We start from the raw sequence: 22597 nt of genomic DNA, 5'->3' as shown, positions 1-22597 counted from the left end.
ATAAATGGAATTATACATTATCAATGCTGTATGCAGGGTGATTTGCTTGTGTAGTAAATTTATTTAATCTACAGTTTTTTTTCTTATACACTTGTTCAAAACTTGAAACCTCTTCAAAATAATGAAATATGCAACTAAATTGAGAAAGAATTTATTCCAAATCATAGATTCCAAGTAACAAAAAATAGTTACTTTTAAAACAACAAAAGTACAAAGATAAATACACATTAGTGAGGGACGACAAAAATTTATTCCAAGTCAATTTGATATCGCGTTCTAATTTCTTAATTTAATTTATTTTGATTATAAAAAATATTGTTCAATCATAATCTATCAATAAATAATTCATAGGATTGACGCAAAAATATAAAGTTTTATTCATTAAACATGTAGAGAATGATCTATTAGCATAATAGTTCATATTAATTCACTTTATATGTAGAATTCTCTTCAACTAGTAGGTATCACACATTGCAAACGAGTTTAATTTTTTAAATATTGGTTGAAGGTCACCCGTAATCTATAACCCTTGAAAAAATCTAGAAATAAATTGTTATGCTTTCGAAACGCAGAATAAATTAACCTATGCTTATAATCTTAACAAAGGTAATAAAGAGACTCATTCAAATTTTATTATTTATATGAGTGTATGCTTATGATCTTAACAAAGGTAATAAAGAGACTCATTCAAATTTTATTATTTATATGAGTGGATTATATTATTTTTGTTTAATGAATTAATGACAAGCAACACTTTATTTGATATTTAGCAGATAAATTTGAAGGAAAAAAAATACTATTTCATACACCCGTTAAACTTAGCTTAATTGAAGTGAGAAAATACAACAGATGACAAAACATAACTGAGCTTAATTATGTTATTACCGGAGAGATTAACTTAGTGGAAGAGACTTCAAATTTAATTTGCACAAGGTCCTATTTCAAACCTTTTTTATTTGTCATTATTGTAAAAAAAATTGATAGTCATGTTTCTTTTTGGTTCTCTTTTAATCAAAATAAAAAAGTATCGTAATTTTATTAGAATTTAATATTTATGCACTAAGTGCAAAACAGTTTTACACAGTCATTCAATTACAAATTACCGTTTCAATTATTTTAAGATAATTATTTTAAAAGTTAACAAACTCATAATACATGATTGATTTGTGATTGAATGTTCATGTAAAACTTTTTACATTGTTAGTGTATAATCATTTTTCTCTTCTTTTTTTTTTATTGATAAACATTAGTTGTTAATCTTTGTTAGTGAAAGGGATTCAAACTTGCGACTTCTCCTCCCCTTTCCCCTTTCAATCACTAACTCAATCTTATAATTTCTAATTTGTTTTTGGATTTGTAGAAGTTAAAGACAAATACCAAGAATTTATAACACCTCACATAGTCACGCACTATGCTCAACCAATTAAGATAGATCCCCTATAGTAATTATCATTTTTTGATTGAGTATTTCTCTCTTAATTACCCTATTTATCAAAGGAGACCAAGCAGTGGCAAATTTAGGATTTTTCCTTAGTGGAGGCGATAAATAGCTTATAATATTTCTACAAAAGAAAATATCACAAGTTTTTACAAAATACATAATGTCATGACAAGAGAACAATAAAAAAATACTTAAGCTTCTATAAATTACAATTATCTTTTACACATTTTCATTGAAAATACTCTATGATTGTTACATTGTCAATACTATAAAAAATATTTATTTATATATGTAACCAAACAATCATTCAACCATTCATCTTTTCTCATGTGATTGCATATTTTATTCTTCACAAAATTTATTGCAGAAAAATATCTTAAATGATAAACTCTCTTAATCCCTTTCTTGCTATTATGTTTGGGAACTGGGATAAAATCACTCAAATGAAAACGTGCACTGTAAGTTAGTAAATGAATCATTGTACTTTGTTGGATGTCTATTAGAGGAGTTGGAGTGTTAAAAATTAGGTTATTATTTTGGCCCTCCAATTTTTGTTAGGTTCAATTTAGTCTTTTTTATTTTTAAGAGGTTCAATTTGATCCCTTAAATTATATATATTATGTTCAATTTAGTCCCTTAATTTTTATATTTTCTAACTAGGTCTTTATTTTTTTTAAAAATGGATTCAATTTTATCTCATTTTTTTAAAAATATTCAGAGATGACGGAAGAAAAATAAGATCAAATTGAACTTATTTTAAAAAATAAAGAACCTAATTAAACTTTTTAAAATATAAAGAACCAAATTGAACCTAAAAAATAAATTAGAGGATTAAAATAGTACTTAAATTTAAAAATTTAAATGATAAAATAATAAAATTAGTATCAATTTATTCTCTCTTTTTTATTTCTTATATTTTTTATATACATTTTAAAAAATTATCTTATAGAGATAATAACTATTTTTTATAGGGGTAAATTTTTATTATTATTACACATAATAAGTAAAAAAAATTATTACCCCACACCATAATAGGTGGATCCGTGCCTGAGATCAAGGTTAGTCTAAAAATTGAGAATTTTCTAATTTGCACAAAATCTTATGTGTAATTCTTGTTGTCATCATTATATACATGGAAAAAAAAAGGTAAAGTTATAGTACTCCCTTCATTTTAAAATGAATTTTAATATTTTTTTATATTAACTAATGTTTATAGTTTGCAATAAGATATTAAAACTTTAATTCAAAAGGTGTCCCTAATAAATTGTATTAATATGATGATGGGTGAGTAATGTACCTATTAATTTTTTAACTATCACAATTAACTATCTAATAGTTACAAGTAATGTATTTTTGAAGGAAAAATATATTTTATTAATTTTTTTTAAATAAGTAATTTATTTATAGTTGTTCTTAACTTGTGAATAAAAAACCTTAAACATCAATCATTTTAAAATGGAGGAAGTATTTTCTTTTCTTTATTTTGTTTTATTTTAATCAAAATGAGAAAACTGGAGGGAGTAAGACACCTTTATGGTACAATCTTGAGCAGGGACGACAAAAGAATTTGTACCCACAGATAAAATTAATAAAAAATAAGTATCTTTAACGAGTAATTGCATGTAATGTGTATGAATATTTTTACTACCCTCTGGTAATGGAAAAATGTATCATGATACTCGTATCTTATATCCATTAATATTAAAATATTTATATATATTGTTTTTTTGTGTGTGTTTTGGACTTAGTGCATGTTTGGTTTGTCAATTGGAAATATTATGAAATGCGTTCCAATGCAAGCAAACTCTTATATCTTAGTGTAGTTTTATTTTAGGTTATACTTCATAGAGTAATTTTAGATAAATTTTTTTGGAGCTTACAAAATGATTTTTTTTTATTTTTAAGAATTATCCATGAATATTTTAATTGTGTAGAATATTTGTAAGCTTATATATTTTAGTTTTTAGATATTTAATCAATATTCATATAACCTTTATTAATTTAAATATTATTATTAAAGTTAAAAACTTATATAACTTGATATATTTTTTCAAAAAAATTACTAATGATATTTTTATTATTTTTCATAATTTTTTTGTAAAAATATTTTTTTTTTATAATTTTAATTCCTTAAGAAAAATATATTTGGGTTTGCATTTACATTTATTTACAAGGTAGAATACTATATTATTTTTTTTTATAAATTTTTTGTGAGAACTGAACACGGTCACACATGCACATATTGTAAACGGTTCGTACCCTCATTAATTAACTATAATGAAAAGTGTACTTCCCTCGTGCATACTAATAATTGGGGTACCCCACTTTAGGGGACAGTGTTTTAGCAATGTGGCATTCCTGTCCTGTCCCTTTTGGGTCACAGTCCCATTTGTTGCCCTCCAAAGTCCCACAAGAGAAGCAAAAGGCATGCAATTGCACCCTGTTAGTGTTCCATATAAATTCTCACACATACCCATAAATAAATTGAATTTAATGAAGCAATGAACCACCACCATACCCATTTTGTTGACTCTTCTCTCTCTCTAGTTTCAAGTCTCGAGTCTGAACTCTCTATCCTTCATGATGATGAGTGACTGCTGAGGTTTGAAGTCTTCAAGAAATGAAATCATTAAAAGGTAGACCAATCCACGGATTTGAAAGTCTCTTGGTCTTTCTGAAAAGCAGCCTTGAACTACGGCCTTCCCCTCCTCACCTTATTATGACCCATACCTACCTAACTCTAATTAATCACCTATTTAATTTTTGCACCAACATTTTGAAACTTTCCAATTAATTTACCTATCAATTTTCAATATTGTTCTACTTTGGGTTGTTTGTTTTTAAGCAAAGAAAGTTCCAAAAAACATCTATTCACGAGTATTTTAAAGTGTATTAGCCTTTAGGAGAGTTATTAAGAAATAAAAATAATAAACTTTAGTTAAACTATCTTAAAAATTATGATAAAAGTGTATATATTGAAATTTTTTTCTTCATAATAAAACTGTTAAAGAGCAGTACTACTAGTAGTTTAGAGACACTTACTAGTATTAATAACTAGTATTTAAAGAAAACATAAAAAAATGGGTGAGAGTTTTTTCTAGTACAAAAAAACCAGTATCATTTCCCTTTCTCTTTGATATCTATGATCTTCACTGTCTAAAATTTTCTGCTGCCTTTTTTTCTGATTTCACCGTGAATAAAACCAGAAAAAGAAGGATAATACACAGAGAGATTCAAACAAGAAAAAAAAAAAAAAGAAAAACCCAATTATCCAAATTTTATATGACCCCCTACACCCCCACAAAAAAAATCTATCAGCCTCTCAGAATCAATTAACCTTCCCTATATACAAAAATAAAATCAATTTCCAAGCCTCAATTCAACAGCACTAGTCTTGATGAACTTCATATCTTTCAAGATGCTGTGGATTGGTGTTGATGGGGTTGTTGGCTAGTGTGAACAAATGGGTGAAACCTCGGTTTTCCAAAGGGGAATCCAATGGCTTTGGAGGGTGAGTCATTGTTGTTATTGTTATTACTTGTTTTGACACTGGCCATGGCTCCTGAATTTGTAGCATTGATGGTGGCACTAATAGATAAGGAAGTGGATGTAGAATTTGTGGCCACGCGCTCACAAGAAGGGCACATGGTCAAAGTTGTGGCTGGTAATTGCATGTAGAAGGGGTTTGAAGTCTTCAAAGCCCTCAATTCCTGAAGCTCCTTGTGAAGTCTTCTATTCTCTTCTGTTAGTGTCTCACAACATCTCTTCAAGTACTCACAATCCACTTCTGTTTGCTTCAACTTAGTCCTGCATGCACACATACACACACGAGATATTTACAAGTAACCAATACTCAACCATATTATAAGCAACAATAGTGAAACTAATTTAAGTGTAGGACACTCCCATGTAAAGCACTTTCTAAGATTAAATAAATAAAAACCATACCCTTTTATATAATATGGTGTATGAAACAAAATGATATGAAAAATCTAGCAAAATAGCAAGGCCATGTGGAATAGAACTATGCTCATGCGTACGATGTTATACCTTGCTCGACGATTCTGGAACCAGACTTCTACTTGACGAGGTTGAAGATTGAGTTGTTTAGCAAGAGCAAGCTTTTGTTTCTGCATCACAAAATTACGTGTCCAACACTAATATTAGGTACAAATACTAAACAAAACAAAACCAAACAAAGAAAAAGGGATAAGATAAGTTATTATATGATTTGATCCAATCATGTATCCATCATCATCGTCCCCTCCTCCCTTCAATTTTCATTCATGTGACATGTAATAAATAAGAAAATTCATTTTGTGTTACATAAAATTGATCAGATTATAAATATTATAAATATGTGATGATGTGATGTCATACAATAATTTTTTAGAAGGGCACTCACAGGATTAAGAGTGTTGTGTTCCTTGAAACTCTCTTCAAGGAATGCAGATTGTTCTTTGGAGAGTCTGAGTTTCTTCCTAGTATTACCACCACTACCATTATTATTGTCGTCATCGTCACTGGCCCTTGAAGAGGTCCTTTGATCATAAGCCTCACCCTCAAAGTCCCTCTTATAGGAGCTCCCTCCTCTGCTGCTGTATATGCAGAGATCCATTTGAAATGATGAGGCGGCGCTGTTCGGAGACGACGACAGCGCCGCCGCTTCCTCCGCCTCGTCCTCCACCGCCGGCGGCTGCGCGTTCACGTCCAAGCCCCGAGAAGAGCCTCCCAACTCAGATGATAAACTTCCTGCACGTGTCCGTAATAGACCCATATGTCAAGTTATCATTGAAACTCAAATAGTAATACCAAATAATTGAAGGAAAAAAAAAAAAAAACTTCTATACAGCAGATTTGTTCATACCTTTTTTTTTTCAATAAAATCAAAAATTTATAGTTTTATTTTATTTAGATAATTTGTATAATCTTTCCATACAAACTGTTATTATACAAATCACTGAAGTGAAACTTTAATACTAACCACAAAACAGCACGAATAATGCCCATAGAACTATATTTAAGTTTTGCCTATAATAAAATGAATGGAAAGGATTCGAATCTCTTGAACACGTTGTTTTTATTAAAAAGGAGGAGTATTATAAAAACTTAGTATAAGAGATTGGATGAAGAATAAAAACAAAAACTGAGGGAAAACATTTATAAGGGTAAAAATGGAAAAGTGGGTGTGTACCGTTTTCAGAAGGAGGGTGCCATGGGAGAGCGAGTTGAGGGAGAAGATCAAGTTGATGCAGAACTGTATTGTTGTTGTTGTTGGGATTGGAAGAAAGGCCATCAGGACCTTGTATTCTGTGAGTGTTGTTGTTCTTTGGCTTTGTTTCTTCTTCTTCTTCTTCTTGGTATTCTTCATCTTCATCTTGTTGATGATCTTTATGTCTAGTAATGATTGGACCAATTGATAACGTTGTGTTGAAGCCTAAACCAAGTTGGTTGGAGGCTTCGCGAGGCTTTTCCATGAAACCAAGCAAAGGCCTTGAAGAGTCTCCTAAGCTCAAACCAAGCTCCATGATCTCCTTCTCTTTCTCTACATAGGCTGAGTTAAAATAATAGAGAGAGATATGTGGAATAGAAGTTGAGAAAGGTGTGGTTTGGACTGAGAATTAAGGAGGAGCTTTGAAAGAGAAGAGTCTTTATAATTATAGAGATAAGAGAGAGAGAGAGAGAGAGTAGTACGTGATAGTAGGATGACCCAAATGGTCACCTTTTTTAAAAATAAAAATAAAAAATTATATTTATATTTAGTGGGTATTCTTTCTTTTTCTTTTTTAAGTTTTTTTTTTAAATTGAATTTTACTACTGAAAAATTGTGCAAGGGAAAAGGGTGTTTGACCGACAAAGGTTACCAAGGTTGACAAGCACACGTGAAACCCTATTTTTAAGATAGATGTAGATATAGATACTCGTATGCTTCTAGATAGCATTAGATGCATAGGTTGTGCAGTAGAGTTAGTCGTAGATTGATGGTATCAGTCGACAACATTATTCCTCGAAAGAATTATGCTTGGCGCGTGACCATCATATAGGTTAGGTTTGAGCATGGTTATTGGCATTCATTCACTCTCTTGGGGCTATGCTATTATGGTTTTACGAGAGGTTGGGATTTGGGACTCATTTAATCTTTTGTCTCAAAAGTTGTGTTGTGTCATGTTTGTGGGTACACATGAGGATGCATCAATAATATTCATTCATAATCCAATTTTTTTTTTAAGAGTGTGGCTAATTAGTATCTTAGGATATTAATTAAAAAATTAAAATATTTTTTTTTACTGTGTAAATTAAAGAAAAATATAAAAAAAATACGAAGATCACAAATTTTCATTTTCTAATAAAAATATTTCTATTTCAAATTACTTAACTACTTACTATAAACATTTTTTTATTTTAAGTTACTTTATCATTTTGTGTAAATTCATATTTCACTAAAATTTCACTGCCATTGCCATTTGAATCTTATTTTTTTCATTTATAAAATTTTATTTTAAAAAATCAAACTCAGTTTCTATTCAAGCAAGGATTAATTGCTACATTAATGATCTATCTGTCATGACTTTAGAGGGATTCTCCTCATTAAGGCTAGGCTACCCACCACCCACCTGCTTCTCTACCCTCTAGGGAGAGCCCACAATGTCTGCAAATTTGCAAAGATTGAGTTGAAGTGAACAGCATAACGATATGTTCGGAAACGGATCAGCCCATGTGGTTCTTGGAGAAATTTTTTTCCCGGGAAAATGAGAGAGAAAAAGACATTATAACGATCGATGTTGTTTGATGGGAACATGATTAATTAGCATTTGATACAGCTCTTCCTATCAATGAGAGATGGGAATACTACAGTTTACAGTCACACCGAGACACAGTAGGAATTAGGAGTGCTAGGGATACTATATTCTCTGACACAGTAACATTTATAACAAATTTATTAAAAATTTTAAAATTTTATATGGATCTCACTCTTTATAAAAAATTATAAAATCATATAAATGAGATTTGTTAAATAAAGTATGATCTCCACACAATTTTATAATTTTTAACTAAAAATAAGAGTAAGTTAAAAAGTACTATGTTACTAACATTTATAGAGTGGAAAACGGATGGTTCATATAACATGCGTTAAGTAACTTATAATATGGTATTTTCAGTCATAATTATTATAATATAGAAAAGTTTATCTACCCTCACATTATAGATATGAGAATTTACATATAAGCTAGAAAATATTTAAGAGTTACTTTTTTTTATTAAATTATGTAATTTTAATATCTTACATTGAGTATAGTAATTTTATTTATTTTTTTCTTATTTAATACTATCATCTAATAATATTTAAATGTAATTAATCTTAATATAAATTAAACTATAATTTTTGAATCTTTACATATGTTATTAAATTGATTCCTCATTTAATTTATACATAAAAGAAAAATTAAATGAAAATAAAAAATAAAATAAAATATCCCTATCTTTTCACACTCCAATTTCAAGTTCATATTCCTTCTCTTTTATCTCTATTTTCTTTTACCATTACATCATCATAATCATTTTTATCTTAAAATAAAATAACATTAAAGCCATTGGGTCCCGAGGATTCTTGATCTGGGCTTAAATGGAGGATGATAATGTGTGTCGTTTCACACTCTTTTGAGATTTAGAATAATAATAGTTAATACACTCTCTTTCCACTAATCTTACATCTATATTTGTATGATAAAAAATATAAATGTAAAGACAGTTTAACCAAAATATAGTAAGTGTGAAAAACTATTTTTAATTATAAAATCATGATTTAACGTGATAAAAGGAAGAAATTAATAGAATAATAAATCGAGTGTGAAAAAAATAATCAATATTGCTCGTCAGAGATAGTAGTTCTAAAGGCAAGCAATGAATAGTGGGAACTTTTGTAATGTCATAACTCATAAGTTAGTGGTGTGCACCGAGACACCCATATTAGGGTTCAAATCATATATTTTCTTTTAATAAATAAAATTTATGTACATTTTATCAAAACATTTAATATTTTTAATAATTTATATTCATATTTAAAAATCAATATAAAAAATACTATAATTGAGTGTGAGATCAATTACCTCTTTGAACTTAATTAATTGTCTTGAATTTGAGTTCAAGGCATGTAAGTGCATTAAATACCCAAAATAAAAATCACTATTTCTATTGATTTTATTCCACTCAAGCAAGATCGAATGTGCCTGTTAGAAAACACTTGAAGTCTATAAAAAATTATATTAAAAAAAGTTAATCAACATACTACTTTAAAATTTCTTTTATCGGAGATTCTTTCTCTCCTATATTGGTGAAGACATAGTTTAGTCATGGGTGGGTAAAGTTCATGAGCAGTCTCCCATTTAATTTTATGGTGGATTGAAGGGGGACAATCTCTCTTGATGACTGCCGGGGAAAATATTAGGAAATCATATTATTGATATCTGATTCTGATCCCATGCATTATTTGAAAGGAGAGTGAATATCTATTCTTTGAATGAGGGCAGAGGTAATTGGCATGGCCCTTTGACAGTGATTCTATACTGGTCCGAAGCAATAATACAAAGTATGTAGCATATGGCATGTTTTATGGGGGGAGAGAAAGAGAAAAAGAACCTTGTGGCATGTTTTGAGGGAATGTTGATGAAGGCTCTTTAAACTCACATTTATTGACCACAAACCTAATTTTACTTAAAGTACTTATCAGTTGTTACAGGAAGAAAAAAAAAATTAAATCCAGTATTTTCTTTTTTAAAAAAGTTATATTGTAGTTTAATTTTTGTGCATTGTTAACTAATTGAAAATCACCTTAATTATAATTTTTAAAGTAGTCAGTTAGTCACTACAAAAGGTTAACAATCTTATTTTAGATGACAATTTATAACATGGTGATTGTGTGAAAAATCAGTATGCTATACGTCTCTAGTTAAAATCGTAGAAATAAGTTAAGAAAAATCTTTTAGACTTGAGTTGAGAATTTTATTATTAAATTTTAATAGTTTTTTAAATAAATGTTTTATATAACTGATGTGGACATTTATTTGAGATCCATGTATGTTTAAAAATATAAGATGCGTATTGTTTTTCGCAATTGTCATCATGTTTTAGTGAGAATTTTCCTCCATAGAAGGTGATGTAGTTGCAGATATTCTGGTGAATTTAGCTTATCGTTATCTTGTGACATTTCACTTTCAGGAATGACCTCCTATTCATTGGACACCAATAAATCGTCTTGAATAACTTTGATGGATTTCTTTTTATGTAGCAGTTATTTCCCTTTTCCTTATTTCTTTTTTTATAAAAGAGAATTTCCCAATTCTTCCCTAATTATAGTCATTTTTTTACTCAGACCTAATTATAGACAGTAATTAATATCACAAATTAGATAAAACTTTTGAAATTATTATGAAAATTTAATTAATTTGTTTTGCCTTTTGTTTTAATAGTATTGCAACGGGAAAAAACGCAACAAAATATCTTTAAAATGAGTATTGATTCATGCAGCATATTTTGGATGTCGAACAATGTCCAAAAAAATTATTCTGAGCATGCGCTCAAATCCACTATTGATTGGAATAATTGCTAACAATTGAAATGATGGTACGTTTTTATTTTGATGTAATAGTATTTATGGGTCACTTGATGTTGCCATATTTAAAATGGAAACATGATGAGTTGCGTCTAAAACTGCCTACCAACTACCAAATGCAAGAAAAATAATATTACAAATGAATATACTCTTAAGCTTCAATGTCAAGTGCCCCACATTTCAATTCTTTGCAGAAACAAGTTCATCATATTGAATTATTTATACAACATTTGGTTCCTCCGACACATATCATGCTCATGTCTTCAATCAATATTGACCAAAAAGACATTTGTGGAAGATAATAAGTAGTTCAGTGATCATGAATCATGATCATAACATGATGTATCGATACCCCACCCAAAGATAGCTGTGTTAATAATGAGAAGTTGGAGAAGAAATAGTACAAGCCCGCTTTAATTAATCTAGCGTAACAAAATCAAGTGAAACTATTTTAGAACCCCTATTTTCATGTATTGTTTTTTCTATCGGTTTTATCAATATTTTGTATTGTACATTTGGTGTACAATAAAGTAAAAGCATTTAATGTGAGGAAATGTGCCTTCAAATGAAGATAAAAACTATTGTTTTTGGTGAATGATTACAACTTATTCTTTTTCAATGGATTAATTTTTTAAGGTTGAAATTAACCACTTATATATTTATGGAGGTGGAGGACAATCTTACTCAAATAGGGTATAATTTGTTGGATGTGGAAGTCCCAAATCAGTGGGTTCTTCCCTTTGGCTTCCAAGCTTAGGTTATATAAGGAAGCCTCGGTGAACATTTATCATCATCCCAAATTAAAGTGTTTCTCTTGTATACTCTTGTACACTAAGAGATAAACTAAGGAGTGGTTTGGTTGAGTAGAAGAAATGGAATTGAGAAGAAATATTTAAATTAAAGTAGTAAGGGACTCATACAAATTATTATTTTTTTACATAATTCCACTCTACAATAAAACAACCAAAGGACACTAAGAGAGAATAATTAGTTTCTTCTCAAAGATTCGCTGAGTAATAGTATTCTCCTTCTATAGAAGAGTGTTAGTAGTAGTATTCTCCTTTGATAAAGAGATCTAGATGGAGTGGTAGTAGTATTTTGTAGAAGAGAGAGAGTATTCTACAAAAGAGAGAGAAAGGTGTTGTAATTTCTTCCACCTAATGATATTGTTCCATTGTGATACATGCTAGTACATTGGTATGGTGCCGAAGAATGTTCTTAGTATGCTTTGTGGCTATGATATATATATATAGTTTGATCTACCACATCATAAAATAATTATTCTTGTTACTGGATGTCGAAACTTGGAGCTAAATTCTCACCATTAGCTAGAATCAACGAATAAAGTGCAAAACAAAAGGACAATGAGCCACTCGTCATCACGACAATATATTTTTTTTAACTTAAACACACACTAACAACACCCATCATGACATTATTGAACCCTGAATATTGAGAGTTTTTATTTGACAAAAATCAAGGGATAATAGTGAAGAGTCAAAGTTAAGCCAAGTCAATTAGCCTAGGTCTTTTATCAAACAAGTAGTTGGCACTGGCAAGAACTGAGAAGTCACATAGCAACAGACAAGTTATATTATCTAAGTCAATAGAAATTCAAAGTTCAAAACAAGGACAATTCTGTGAACATGAAAGGAATATCCAATAGAAGACATGCTCTTTACACAAATAATCCCCCAATTAAAAATTGTTAGAGGAAATCAAGATACATTACTAAATTGAAGTTTTTCTTCTACTAACAATTTAATACCAAAATACAAGCTAATAACAGAAAATTACAATAAATTCTTCTTCTCATAATTCTCATTCCCTTTTCACAAATTCCTTCCAGAAAACCCCCAATTGTCAAAGTTAGACCATCCTCCTTCCTCAGTTTTGGTGGCTTTCTTTTATTGTTCATGTCTCATCTCTTCTCCTTGAATCAATTACGAGAGTGGACCTCGAAATCCCAAAATTTCATGTGTTGTAGCATCTATCTGACTCTTAAGTATTTCCTTTTTTCCATTTTTGAGCTCTGATTTGCTTGTCCTCGCATTCGTGCATGGTAGAGATTGCTTGAAAAATGGTTGCATGTTGGAGAGTTATGGGGTGATACGAATGCCTGTTGGATAAAAGTGGGTGAGCATTAACACATTAGAGAAAAGTTGTAGCTTCTAGGGTTTCATTAGAAGGAACTGGGTTGAAGAGGATTTGGGTCATGGGTTGTAGGTCCCTTTTTTTTTTATCTTCTCATATTTCTTTTCTCTTTTTTTTCTCTTTCTCTTATAAAATAGCAAGTGATCCAAACAAAATTGGGTGTTGAAAATTGCCCTTCTTTACTTAGATTTAACTAAATAATACGAATAACCTTAGTTTGCATATTATTGTAGTTAAAGATAAGAAAAGAAACCCCAATTTTCTTCAAGGACTTAGATGGTATAAGGACTCACAAAAAGCAACAAAAATGGAAACTCTAGATGTAGTGAGTGTAATTACCTGAGATGTTAAGGATGTGAATACCCTGTATGCAATGAGTGTGAATACCTAAGATGCTAAGGACGTGAATACCCTATATGCAATAGGTGTGAATACACAAGATGTTGAGGGTGTGAATACCTTATATGCATTGGGTATGACTACCCTATATGCAGTGAGTGTGAATACCTTATATGCAATGGGTGTTAATACCTAACATGCCACGATGTAGGTGTGAATACTCGAAATGTTGTGGGTGTGAATAACCAAAATGTAGTTGGTGTGATTACCCAAGATATTGAGGATATGAATACCATATATGTTGTGGATGTGAATACCCAATATGTTATGTTGTGGGTGTTAATACCTGATATGTTGGTGCAAAAAGGTACTTGACTTTAATGTTGGTTCCAGATAGGTACTAGACAAAAATGCAAGTGCCAGGCAGGTATTGGACTTAAATGTTGGTGCTAGGCAGTCATTGGACTTAAATGACAGTGTTGTGCAACTACTCTATTTTGACAAAAAAAAAACATGTAGGAGATTGATGTGATGTTTGATATATAGAAATGTGAATGAAACATGTGTGGTGCAAGCAAAAGGCTCAAAGGCCCAACAAAATGTAATGACAAGAACAAAATATTTTTCTTGAGAATGAAATGGTGGGACATGATGGCCAAACAAGTGTAAGATGTAGTTTAGATGTGATATTGATGCATTGATGAATGTGAAATATAGTTGAAAAAAGTTCCCTTTTTTGTTCAAAGAGAAAAGCTTTGAATTTTTATTATTTTTCTTGGAGAAAACAAATTTATGCAAACTAACTTTTATTATCATTCCTTCAAGGTCTATCACCAAGGATTCACCATGTTTCCCATGATTTTGAAATTTTCATTATGTCATGTCAGTATCTATTATCATAAAACAACACATTGAACAAGTTACAAGCGAAGGGAGAAATGTGGTAGATGGAAAGTCAAGAAGATAATTGCCTTGGTCAGTGAGTTTGGTTTGCCCCACTCTATAATGAGGAGCATGAATGTAATGGAGAATTGGATAATAACCATGGTTTGAAATAAAAAGGTGACAAAGTCAGAAAAATCAAATCACTACCCCCAATTTGTTTTTAAATGGCTAGGATATGAAAGTGAAATAAGGAATTATGGAATGACTTCCCCAATCTTGTGTTGATGAGTGTGGGGGGGGGGGGGGGGGGATAAAAGACGGGACAAAGATGGAAGGGATTGTCCTATGAATAGAATGAGCTAGATGAGGATGAAAGTGAGGTAATTTTCCAAGGAAATAAACAACAAGGGAATGAATTTAAACTTGAAGGAGCATGATCAAAGGATGAATTAAGAGTGGAATGACATATGAATTAAAAAGGGTGACATCAAGGGATGAAAAAGGAATGAAGGGGTTGCCCTAGTTAGGGAGGATAAATGAATAGTCCCATTTTAGATTTATTTGTGCCCTTTGAATGATTCTTATGAGTGGAGCATGACAGACACTGCTTATTGAAGTGCATAAGATTTTTTCAACATTTGGATGGACAACCCTTGTGAGCATTGATTTTTTTTCTTTTTTCCTTCTTTTGTTTTTGAGCAAGGTTCTTTGGCGTGTCACATGTAATCTTTATTTTTCCTTCTCTCTTGCATTGCTTTTCTTGATCCTTTTTTTTTTATAAGAAAATATCAATTTTCAATTGGGTAATAGGGGAGTTTTTATATATTTTTTTTGGAGAAAGAGAAAAAGGACCATACATCCTTTCAAATCATGATTGCTCATTTTTAGAAATTTAATCTCAAGACACAACCTTGTGAAATGCATGTTGCTATTTCTTTATTTCTTTTGTCCTAACTTTTGCTTAGATTGCCCATATGGGTTTTTAACCTAATAAACTCTTTTTTTTTTTTGCTCAAAAAGTTTATCTTAAACAAACTTTAGACAAATGAATGGATAAAGGTGTTGAAACTTCTCTCATTAGAATTCATTCAAGCTAGTCTAACTTAAGAGTAGAAGATGAAGAAGGAGAAAGAAAACTAAAGAATGATTAGAAAATTCAATAAATATTTTATTAATAATAGATACTTAAAAAAGAAAGCAAGCCCATTTAACAAATGGAGTACCTTAAGGCCTTGGGTAGAGCAATAGGATTTACATAAAGTTTATCAAAACCAAAGGAAACTTGGTGATCGCTCAACTCATAGGTACTAGAGACATTGGCCACTTTTGACAACATCAATAGTTGGACCCCTTCCCAATCTTGGAACTTATTATCTTCATATTTCAATACATTTAAGTTTGTTTGGTCTTGTTTATAATTAAGTTTTGAATAAATTAGAATAGCTTTAAAATAGTTTAAATGTTTGACTTTTCATGTAATTTTAGTTTACTTTGGTGTAAAAATAAATGAAGAAAGAAGATAATTGGTGTGGGACCTAATTCAAGACTAAAGGGGCTAGAACTAAAACTTGGTGTGCGCTAAGCATGAACTGTGAGCTAAGCGAATTGTGTTTGGTCCAATAGTCAATTTTGTATATACTTTTATTTCTTTTATTTGGGTTCAATTAAACTTTAGATTAACAAATTCAATTAAGGTATCATAAAATTATTTAATTTATTAAATATAAAAAATATAAAAGAAATAAATGTTTGTAAAATTGATGATTAAATCAAAGTTGTGAATTTTCTAAAATGTATGAACTAAATAATTGGATCAAAATCACAAATTAATAATTAAATGAGGATCAAAATTGTAATTTATCTATTAAAAAGGTATGTTTTTCGTGCTTCAGAAATAAAACACAACAGAAAAAAATAAAAAAAGACTATCTCAGTCTTGTGAACTGAATTCCAGAACCAAATGAACTCCGGAAGTTTAATTTGATACATTATAAAAACTATGAGTTAAAATAACACTGTGGTGTATTACTTTAAAAAAATTGATACATGTATCATTACTCATTAGTAGTATTCTTTGATTGATATGCAACATCATGCTCATCATTAGGGACCAAATGACCTACAGTACACACATTGTCCACTGAATGAAAGGAATGACCTATACATTAGGTTTTTGTTCCCACATTGTGTCATTGAAGGTAGTTAATGCAAAAATCAGCTAATAGCTATGAGCTATAATAGAGCTTTGATTCAGTTCACACATAAATAATTAATTCCATGGTCTTTTGGGGTGTCAATTAAGGGTCAAAAATACTGTTGCAACTTGTGCATGTTGCGGGTCCATCCAGTCAGTTGAAGGAAATATATCATTCATAGTAGATGCCAGTGGCTGATGATAATGATATATATAGTGAGGGGATCATAGCTAGATTGTGTTATTTTTTCTTTACATTGTTGCAACAGCCAAAAGCCATAATTGATGTTCATCACACGGGATGTGCAAACAAACACATTATGCAGAATAGTATCCAAAGTCGACGCACCCGATAGTCTTGCCTTTTGCTTATTGAGTTTGTTCTCAATCTACCTTGCTTTGTGTCCTAAAACTTGATATGTATATTATAATACTTCGTGGTCACAGACAGATCAGTATAAAATCCAATCATCATACCTTGTTTAGTGGTTAAAATATCATGTATACGAGGGAACCATTTTGATTCACTTGAATGAAATAATGATTGTAATCATTATAACGTATTTGGTACATATACGAAGTATTAGATTTAGGTTACACTTGGTATCCTGTTAAAGAAAAAAATGTTACACTTGATAAAAAATAACTCATAAGTTGTATCTAAGTTAAAAAGTTAAATTTTAGTTAAAAGCTATTAAGTTGGTTTATTGAATTATGATTATTTGATAAAAATTGATTATTAACCCAATAAATAAATATAAATAACAAAAAATGATTTATTTATATTAGTTTTTATGCTAAATGATCATTTTGATCTTGTATCTTACTTTTTTTAGCTTTTTTCTTTATCTTTTGTCATTGTAAAGCTAATGCTAAAATAAATTTGTTTCATCATTCAAAAACCCTAATATAATCTCATTTGTTCTAAATTGAAAATCACAAAGTAAAAAATTGGTTGTTTCCATAGGTTTTGATGGCAGAGGCAACGACAAAGGGGCTAAGGGATAAGCGATGGTAGAGGGTGACATGGTGGAAGTTGAGGGTGTGCTCTAGGTAGAAGTCACGCCGCACCATGTTGGAGATGTAGTGGAACACACAAGGAAGGTGCAATGGTTGCGGTAGGCAGTGATGATGCAACCCTTTTTTGTGATTAATTCCATCCTCCTTGTCGATGGTGACAACCTCTTAATCGTCGTAGAGGTGGTAGAAGTCCAATATGAGCTTAGCGTTGTAGGAGTCTGTGGTGATCTCCATGTGCCACATCACGACCATGTTGCGAAAGAAAGAGAAGAGATTTGAGTAGGAGTTCGTGATAGTGCATGACAAAGGTTCATAGTTGTGCACAATGAAAGGGATGAAAATCTCAATAGTGAATGGGGTGTAAGAGGAGGAGATCGGACAAGAGGAGATGATGGAGAAGGGTTTTATAAGAGTGGGATAAACGTGACAAAATGAATTTTCATTTTGTGGCAACTTTTAGCCGCCGGTATTTGAAAACTATTAACGATGTTAACTTTAAACTAATGGAATGACAATTTTGAATCAATGAAAAAAGACTAAATTGTAATTTTGATTCCCTTTTAATTTTGTATCCATGATTTTGGTCCTTTATTTTTTTTTTCAATTTAGTCCCATCTTTTAAGAAAATATGTAATTTTGGTACAATAGTTAATTTTGTATATATTTTTATTTCCTTTTCTAGGTTCAATTAAACTTTAGATTTAATATATTCATTTAAGGTATCTTCAAAAAATAATTTAATTGATTAAATGTAAAAGAATATAAATGAAATAAATATATACAAAAATGAGGATTGAACCAAAGTTGTGGATTTTCTAAACTGAGTGAACTAAGATAAAAACAAGTGAACCAAAATCACGAATCAGGAATTAAATGAGGACCAAAATTGTAATTTATTATCTATTACAAAAAAATATGTTTTCTATGCTTAGAAATAAAACACAAACAAAAAGAAAACAAAAAAGACTATCCTAGCCTTATGAACTGAGTTCCAGCTGCATCAATAATCAAATGAACTCTAGAAGTTTGATACATTAAAAAAAGTATATGGGTTAAAATAATACTCCTTACTTTCCATTACAATTATTGTCCTCTGTTGTTTTACACATACCCCACAAAATTAATAAATAAATGAAAGAGAATAATGATTTTATAAAATTACCCTTATCATCTTTATTTCATTTTTTTTTATTTTGTAGCTCATATCATTAATATTATAAGGGATATAAGTGAAAAAAGTAATTAATATTACATTAAAATTAAAGTTAAAATGAAAATTATTTTGGGACAAATTTTGTTTTCTTACAAGACTATTACTATGGGATTGAGGGAATATTACTTTGAAAATTTTGATACATGTATCATCAGTATGCATTACTTTATCATCTAGTATTTAATTGTTGTACATTTATCTTAGTTATTTTAATTTTGCTGTATAACATTATCATTTTCAAAATCCAAACAATTTACCACCGTTTTCAAAAATAAATAAATGGAATCAATATTTAAAGTTAAATATTTTGTGATTTATGTTGGTTGGTTTCATGTAGTGCCAATAGATGTTAGATCAGAGACTAGTTAATGAAGATGCAACTATCATCATAGGAGGCATAGTCCTTTTAATATTCCTGGAAAAATAGTACTTGATCTGCAAAAAAAAAAGTTTTGTTAAGGTTCCCCTCCCCAAAGATTCCTCTACCCCATGATAGACCCCCTCTGTCGTCGTTTACCCTTGGACATTACTCGGCCTTCCATCTTTGTCCACTTGCCCGTTAAATCTGAAACCAAACGAGGCGACATCCTTGAAAGATCGATCCTTTGTGAAAGTTTTCTTAAGTTCATACAACTTCCTTGTAAGCCAACTCTTAAAGCCCTGCTACAATGGCAATTTTATCTCCATCAAAATCTCAAAATCAGAATACAAAGTAGGCCTCCTCAACTAAAAGAACAACCTCCACATTAGGATAATATTGTCAAAAGGGATCCCTTCTCTCAAGGTCACCAAAATCATAGACAAGCTCTCTAAGCTATGGAAACCAATCAAACCATGGAAAGTCACTATGTTAGGGTGAGGTTTTTTTGAATTCAATTTTGCATTTGTTGAAGACATGCAAAGCTTTTGGAAAAAAAAGGGTCTGGAACCTCTAACCAAGCCTTCTCAAGCTCCTTCAATGGAGCAAATATTTCAACCCCAATAAGATGAAGATGACACACGCATAGACCTAGATTTGCATCCACTATCTCCCTTAGCAGTATTGGCGGCCCCAAATCTTGTTTGAAGTCGTGGATGGAATGGAGATGCCTACTATGATTGACGACTCAACAAGGAACATATTTTTCGGTCATTCTGCAAGAGTCTTGGTCAATGTTGATCTAGCTAGCATTCTATCAGGTGAAATCCTAGTTGAAAGGGACAAATTCACTTTTTTTCATTTTTGTTGAATAGGAAATGCTCCCTTTGTTGAATAAGGACAATTTTACAGTAATTGTCAAACAATTAGGCATGACAAGGCTCAATGCAAAAAGAAAGAGTCTCCCTCCTTATTTGGGGAAAACAAATAGCAATTGCCCATAGTAAAAAAGAACTCGTCTTCTTCCAATGCGGAAACATCAACCACACATGAGCCCCTGAGCATTAACAACACTAAGCTCACTATCCTACCTTTTTCATCGAATATAGAGGTTGTTGTAACAATAGAGAATAATGGACAAGTGTGTGCAGAGCTAGATGTTTTTCTGGTAGCTCTCCATTATATCTCTTTTTTAGAGTGACTTGGTATTAAAAGTGTTTTATCTGAAGTTCAACTCAAGACTTTTTGGTTGTTGGGTGATGGTTCCTCCATCACCTTTTGGCGGGATAAATGGCTCTCACAACCCATTGTTGAAGTTATAAATTTCTCCCCTTTTTTTTACTCACGTAGGAGCCACGATTGATCTTTTTATTCATAAAAATTCTTGGTTGGTTCCTAATTTAATTAAAGGCATGTTTCCGAAGATAGGCTTGTTTGGAACAACTCCAACAATGGCCATCTATCTCTTGAAGATGCCTACTATCATATTCAGAAGTCTTCTGCCCCTCAATCTAGTTTTAAGGACCTTTGACACTCTCAAATCCCACCATTAACTTCTTTCTTACTCTGGTAGATCATGCATGGATGAAAACCTTTGGTAGAGAGGTTGTTACATTGGCTCTATGTGCAACCTCTATGAGGGCAGTTATGAGTCTTCCAAGCATTTCATTTTTCAATGTCCTTTTACTATTAGAATTTGGAATTGAATCAAGTATTTATTTAATTGTGTCATCAACCTTATCTCCATTAATGAGCTTTTCTCCTTCATTACTACTAGTTGGTCCAAACATATGCAGGACATCACTTTGGCAGTAGCTACTTTTGTGTCTGGGCCTATATGGCACTACAAAAACAACAAGCGCTTCAATAACAAAGTCGTCTCCTTCCACTTAGTTATTGCATTGATAATTGGGAAAACTAGAATTATATGTAATGCTTCTTCAGCTTGTATGAACTCTTCTATACAACAATTTGTCATCAGGAAGCAACTTGGTATTTTGGATCATCATAGACGAGCAAATCACAATTCTTCAATCACTTGAACCCCCTTTGCAAGGATGGGTTAAGTGCAACACTGATGGCTTTGCTAAAGGCTCTCTTGGCTTCGCGAGTTATGGCGGCATCTTTAGGGATCACTCAACTAACTCTCTTGGTTGCTTTTCTCAAAATTTAAATGTAAATAATTCCTTTTTTGTAGAGCTTATGGGTTCCATCTTAGCTATTGTGATAGGTTTTTACAGAGGCTAGTTGAACCTTTGGCTGGAATGTAATTCAACTCTGATAGTTGAGTCCTGCAACAATCCTGACTTAGTTCCATGGTTTCTCAAAAAATAGATGATGTAATTGTATAGATTTAACTAGACAAATGCATTTTGTGATAGGACATATTTATAGGGAGGGAAACACTTTACAGACTTGATTGCATCCAAAGCTCATTTGTATGACAACTTTCATTGGTGGGATTCTATCCCTTATTTTCTGGTCTTAGATTTTAACATGAATAAATATGGTATTACAATCTATAGGTTTAGATAGTTTGCCTTGCCATGGGTTTGGTCTTGCCCTTCCCCCCCCCCCCCTCCCCTCATGTGTTTTATTATCATCTATTTTTTGTTTATTAAATTTTCCTGATTGCCTATTTGCTGTTTTACACCAAAGGTGCCAACATGGTTGGGATGCTCAACATTTTCTTGCCTTAAGTGTTCGTTTTTAAAAAAAACTATCATTGCAATCCTTTAAGCAGAAATAAGGGAAATGCGTGTTATTAAGCTAGCAACGAAGGCATGCAGGTGACGTTAGAATCACGATTTCTATCAACAAGAGTGTTAACATAAAATAATATAGAGGAAAAGATTTCTCATCTTTACTCATATGACAAATCTTGAGCAACAATTTGAAGATGTTCAAAGCTCCACATAAAATTTGTTGATATCTTTCTTGAGCAATTTTTAACATTCAATCAGTGAAGCACCCCTTGAGAAATAACAAGGAACCCAACTACACAAGGAAAATACTTTAGGTTATCAAAGTTCTAATTCATTTAAGATGAGAAAATGTTTTATAAATGCAATGAAGGATAATGTAGAACGCAAAGCAAATGGCCACAATAAAGAAAATGAAGGATACTTGTGTCAACTAGATAAGCCCCAAGTTTGATAGAAAGTAAAATTTAAAGAGTGGTGACAACAGATCCTTGAACTATGGGATCTATGTTGTGTCTCGATTATTCAAAGGACTCAGTTTTATTTGTCATTCAAGGAATTAAACATGACCTCTCGCTACATTTATGTTTCTAGATTATCTTTTAACATATCAAATCTTTATTATAGATACTGATATTACTTGAGCTTAATCATTAAAACCTTCATAAGTCAAAGTTTTCC

At 31.1% G+C, this 22597-nt stretch overlaps 1 protein-coding gene across 1 annotated transcript; it reads right to left on the bottom strand.

Annotated features, from left to right (window-relative positions):
• Positions 1-4483: 4483 nt before the first annotated feature.
• LOC114388718 (homeobox-leucine zipper protein HOX11-like) lies at positions 4484-7106 on the bottom strand. Its single transcript, XM_028349363.1, has 4 exons — positions 6636-7106; positions 5847-6193; positions 5492-5571; positions 4484-5248 (listed from the first exon to the last, which is right to left on the bottom strand). Exons 1-4 carry the CDS (start codon positions 6967-6969, stop codon positions 4855-4857), a joined length of 1155 nt encoding a protein of 384 aa, XP_028205164.1. The 5' UTR covers positions 6970-7106; the 3' UTR covers positions 4484-4854.
• Between the last annotated feature and the right edge of the window lie 15491 nt (positions 7107-22597).

Source organism: Glycine soja, chromosome 15 (assembly GCF_004193775.1).
Source record: "Glycine soja cultivar W05 chromosome 15, ASM419377v2, whole genome shotgun sequence".
Taxonomy (NCBI): domain Eukaryota; kingdom Viridiplantae; phylum Streptophyta; class Magnoliopsida; order Fabales; family Fabaceae; genus Glycine; species Glycine soja.
The sequence above is the reverse complement of the archived record's forward strand: the minus strand, read 5'-3'. Positions and strand labels throughout refer to the sequence as shown.

Excerpts from the sequence above, each read along its gene's own strand:
- LOC114388718 (XM_028349363.1), bottom strand. The coding sequence starts at position 6,969 with ATGGAGCTTGGTTTGAGCTTAGGAGACTCTTCAAGGCCTTTGCTTGGT. Across the intron at positions 6,194-6,635 it reads GCACCCTCCTTCTGAAAACG|GAAGTTTATCATCTGAGTTG; the intron begins GTACACACCCAC and ends GGACACGTGCAG. Across the intron at positions 5,572-5,846 it reads AACACAACACTCTTAATCCT|AAACAAAAGCTTGCTCTTGC; the intron begins GTGAGTGCCCTT and ends TTTGTGATGCAG.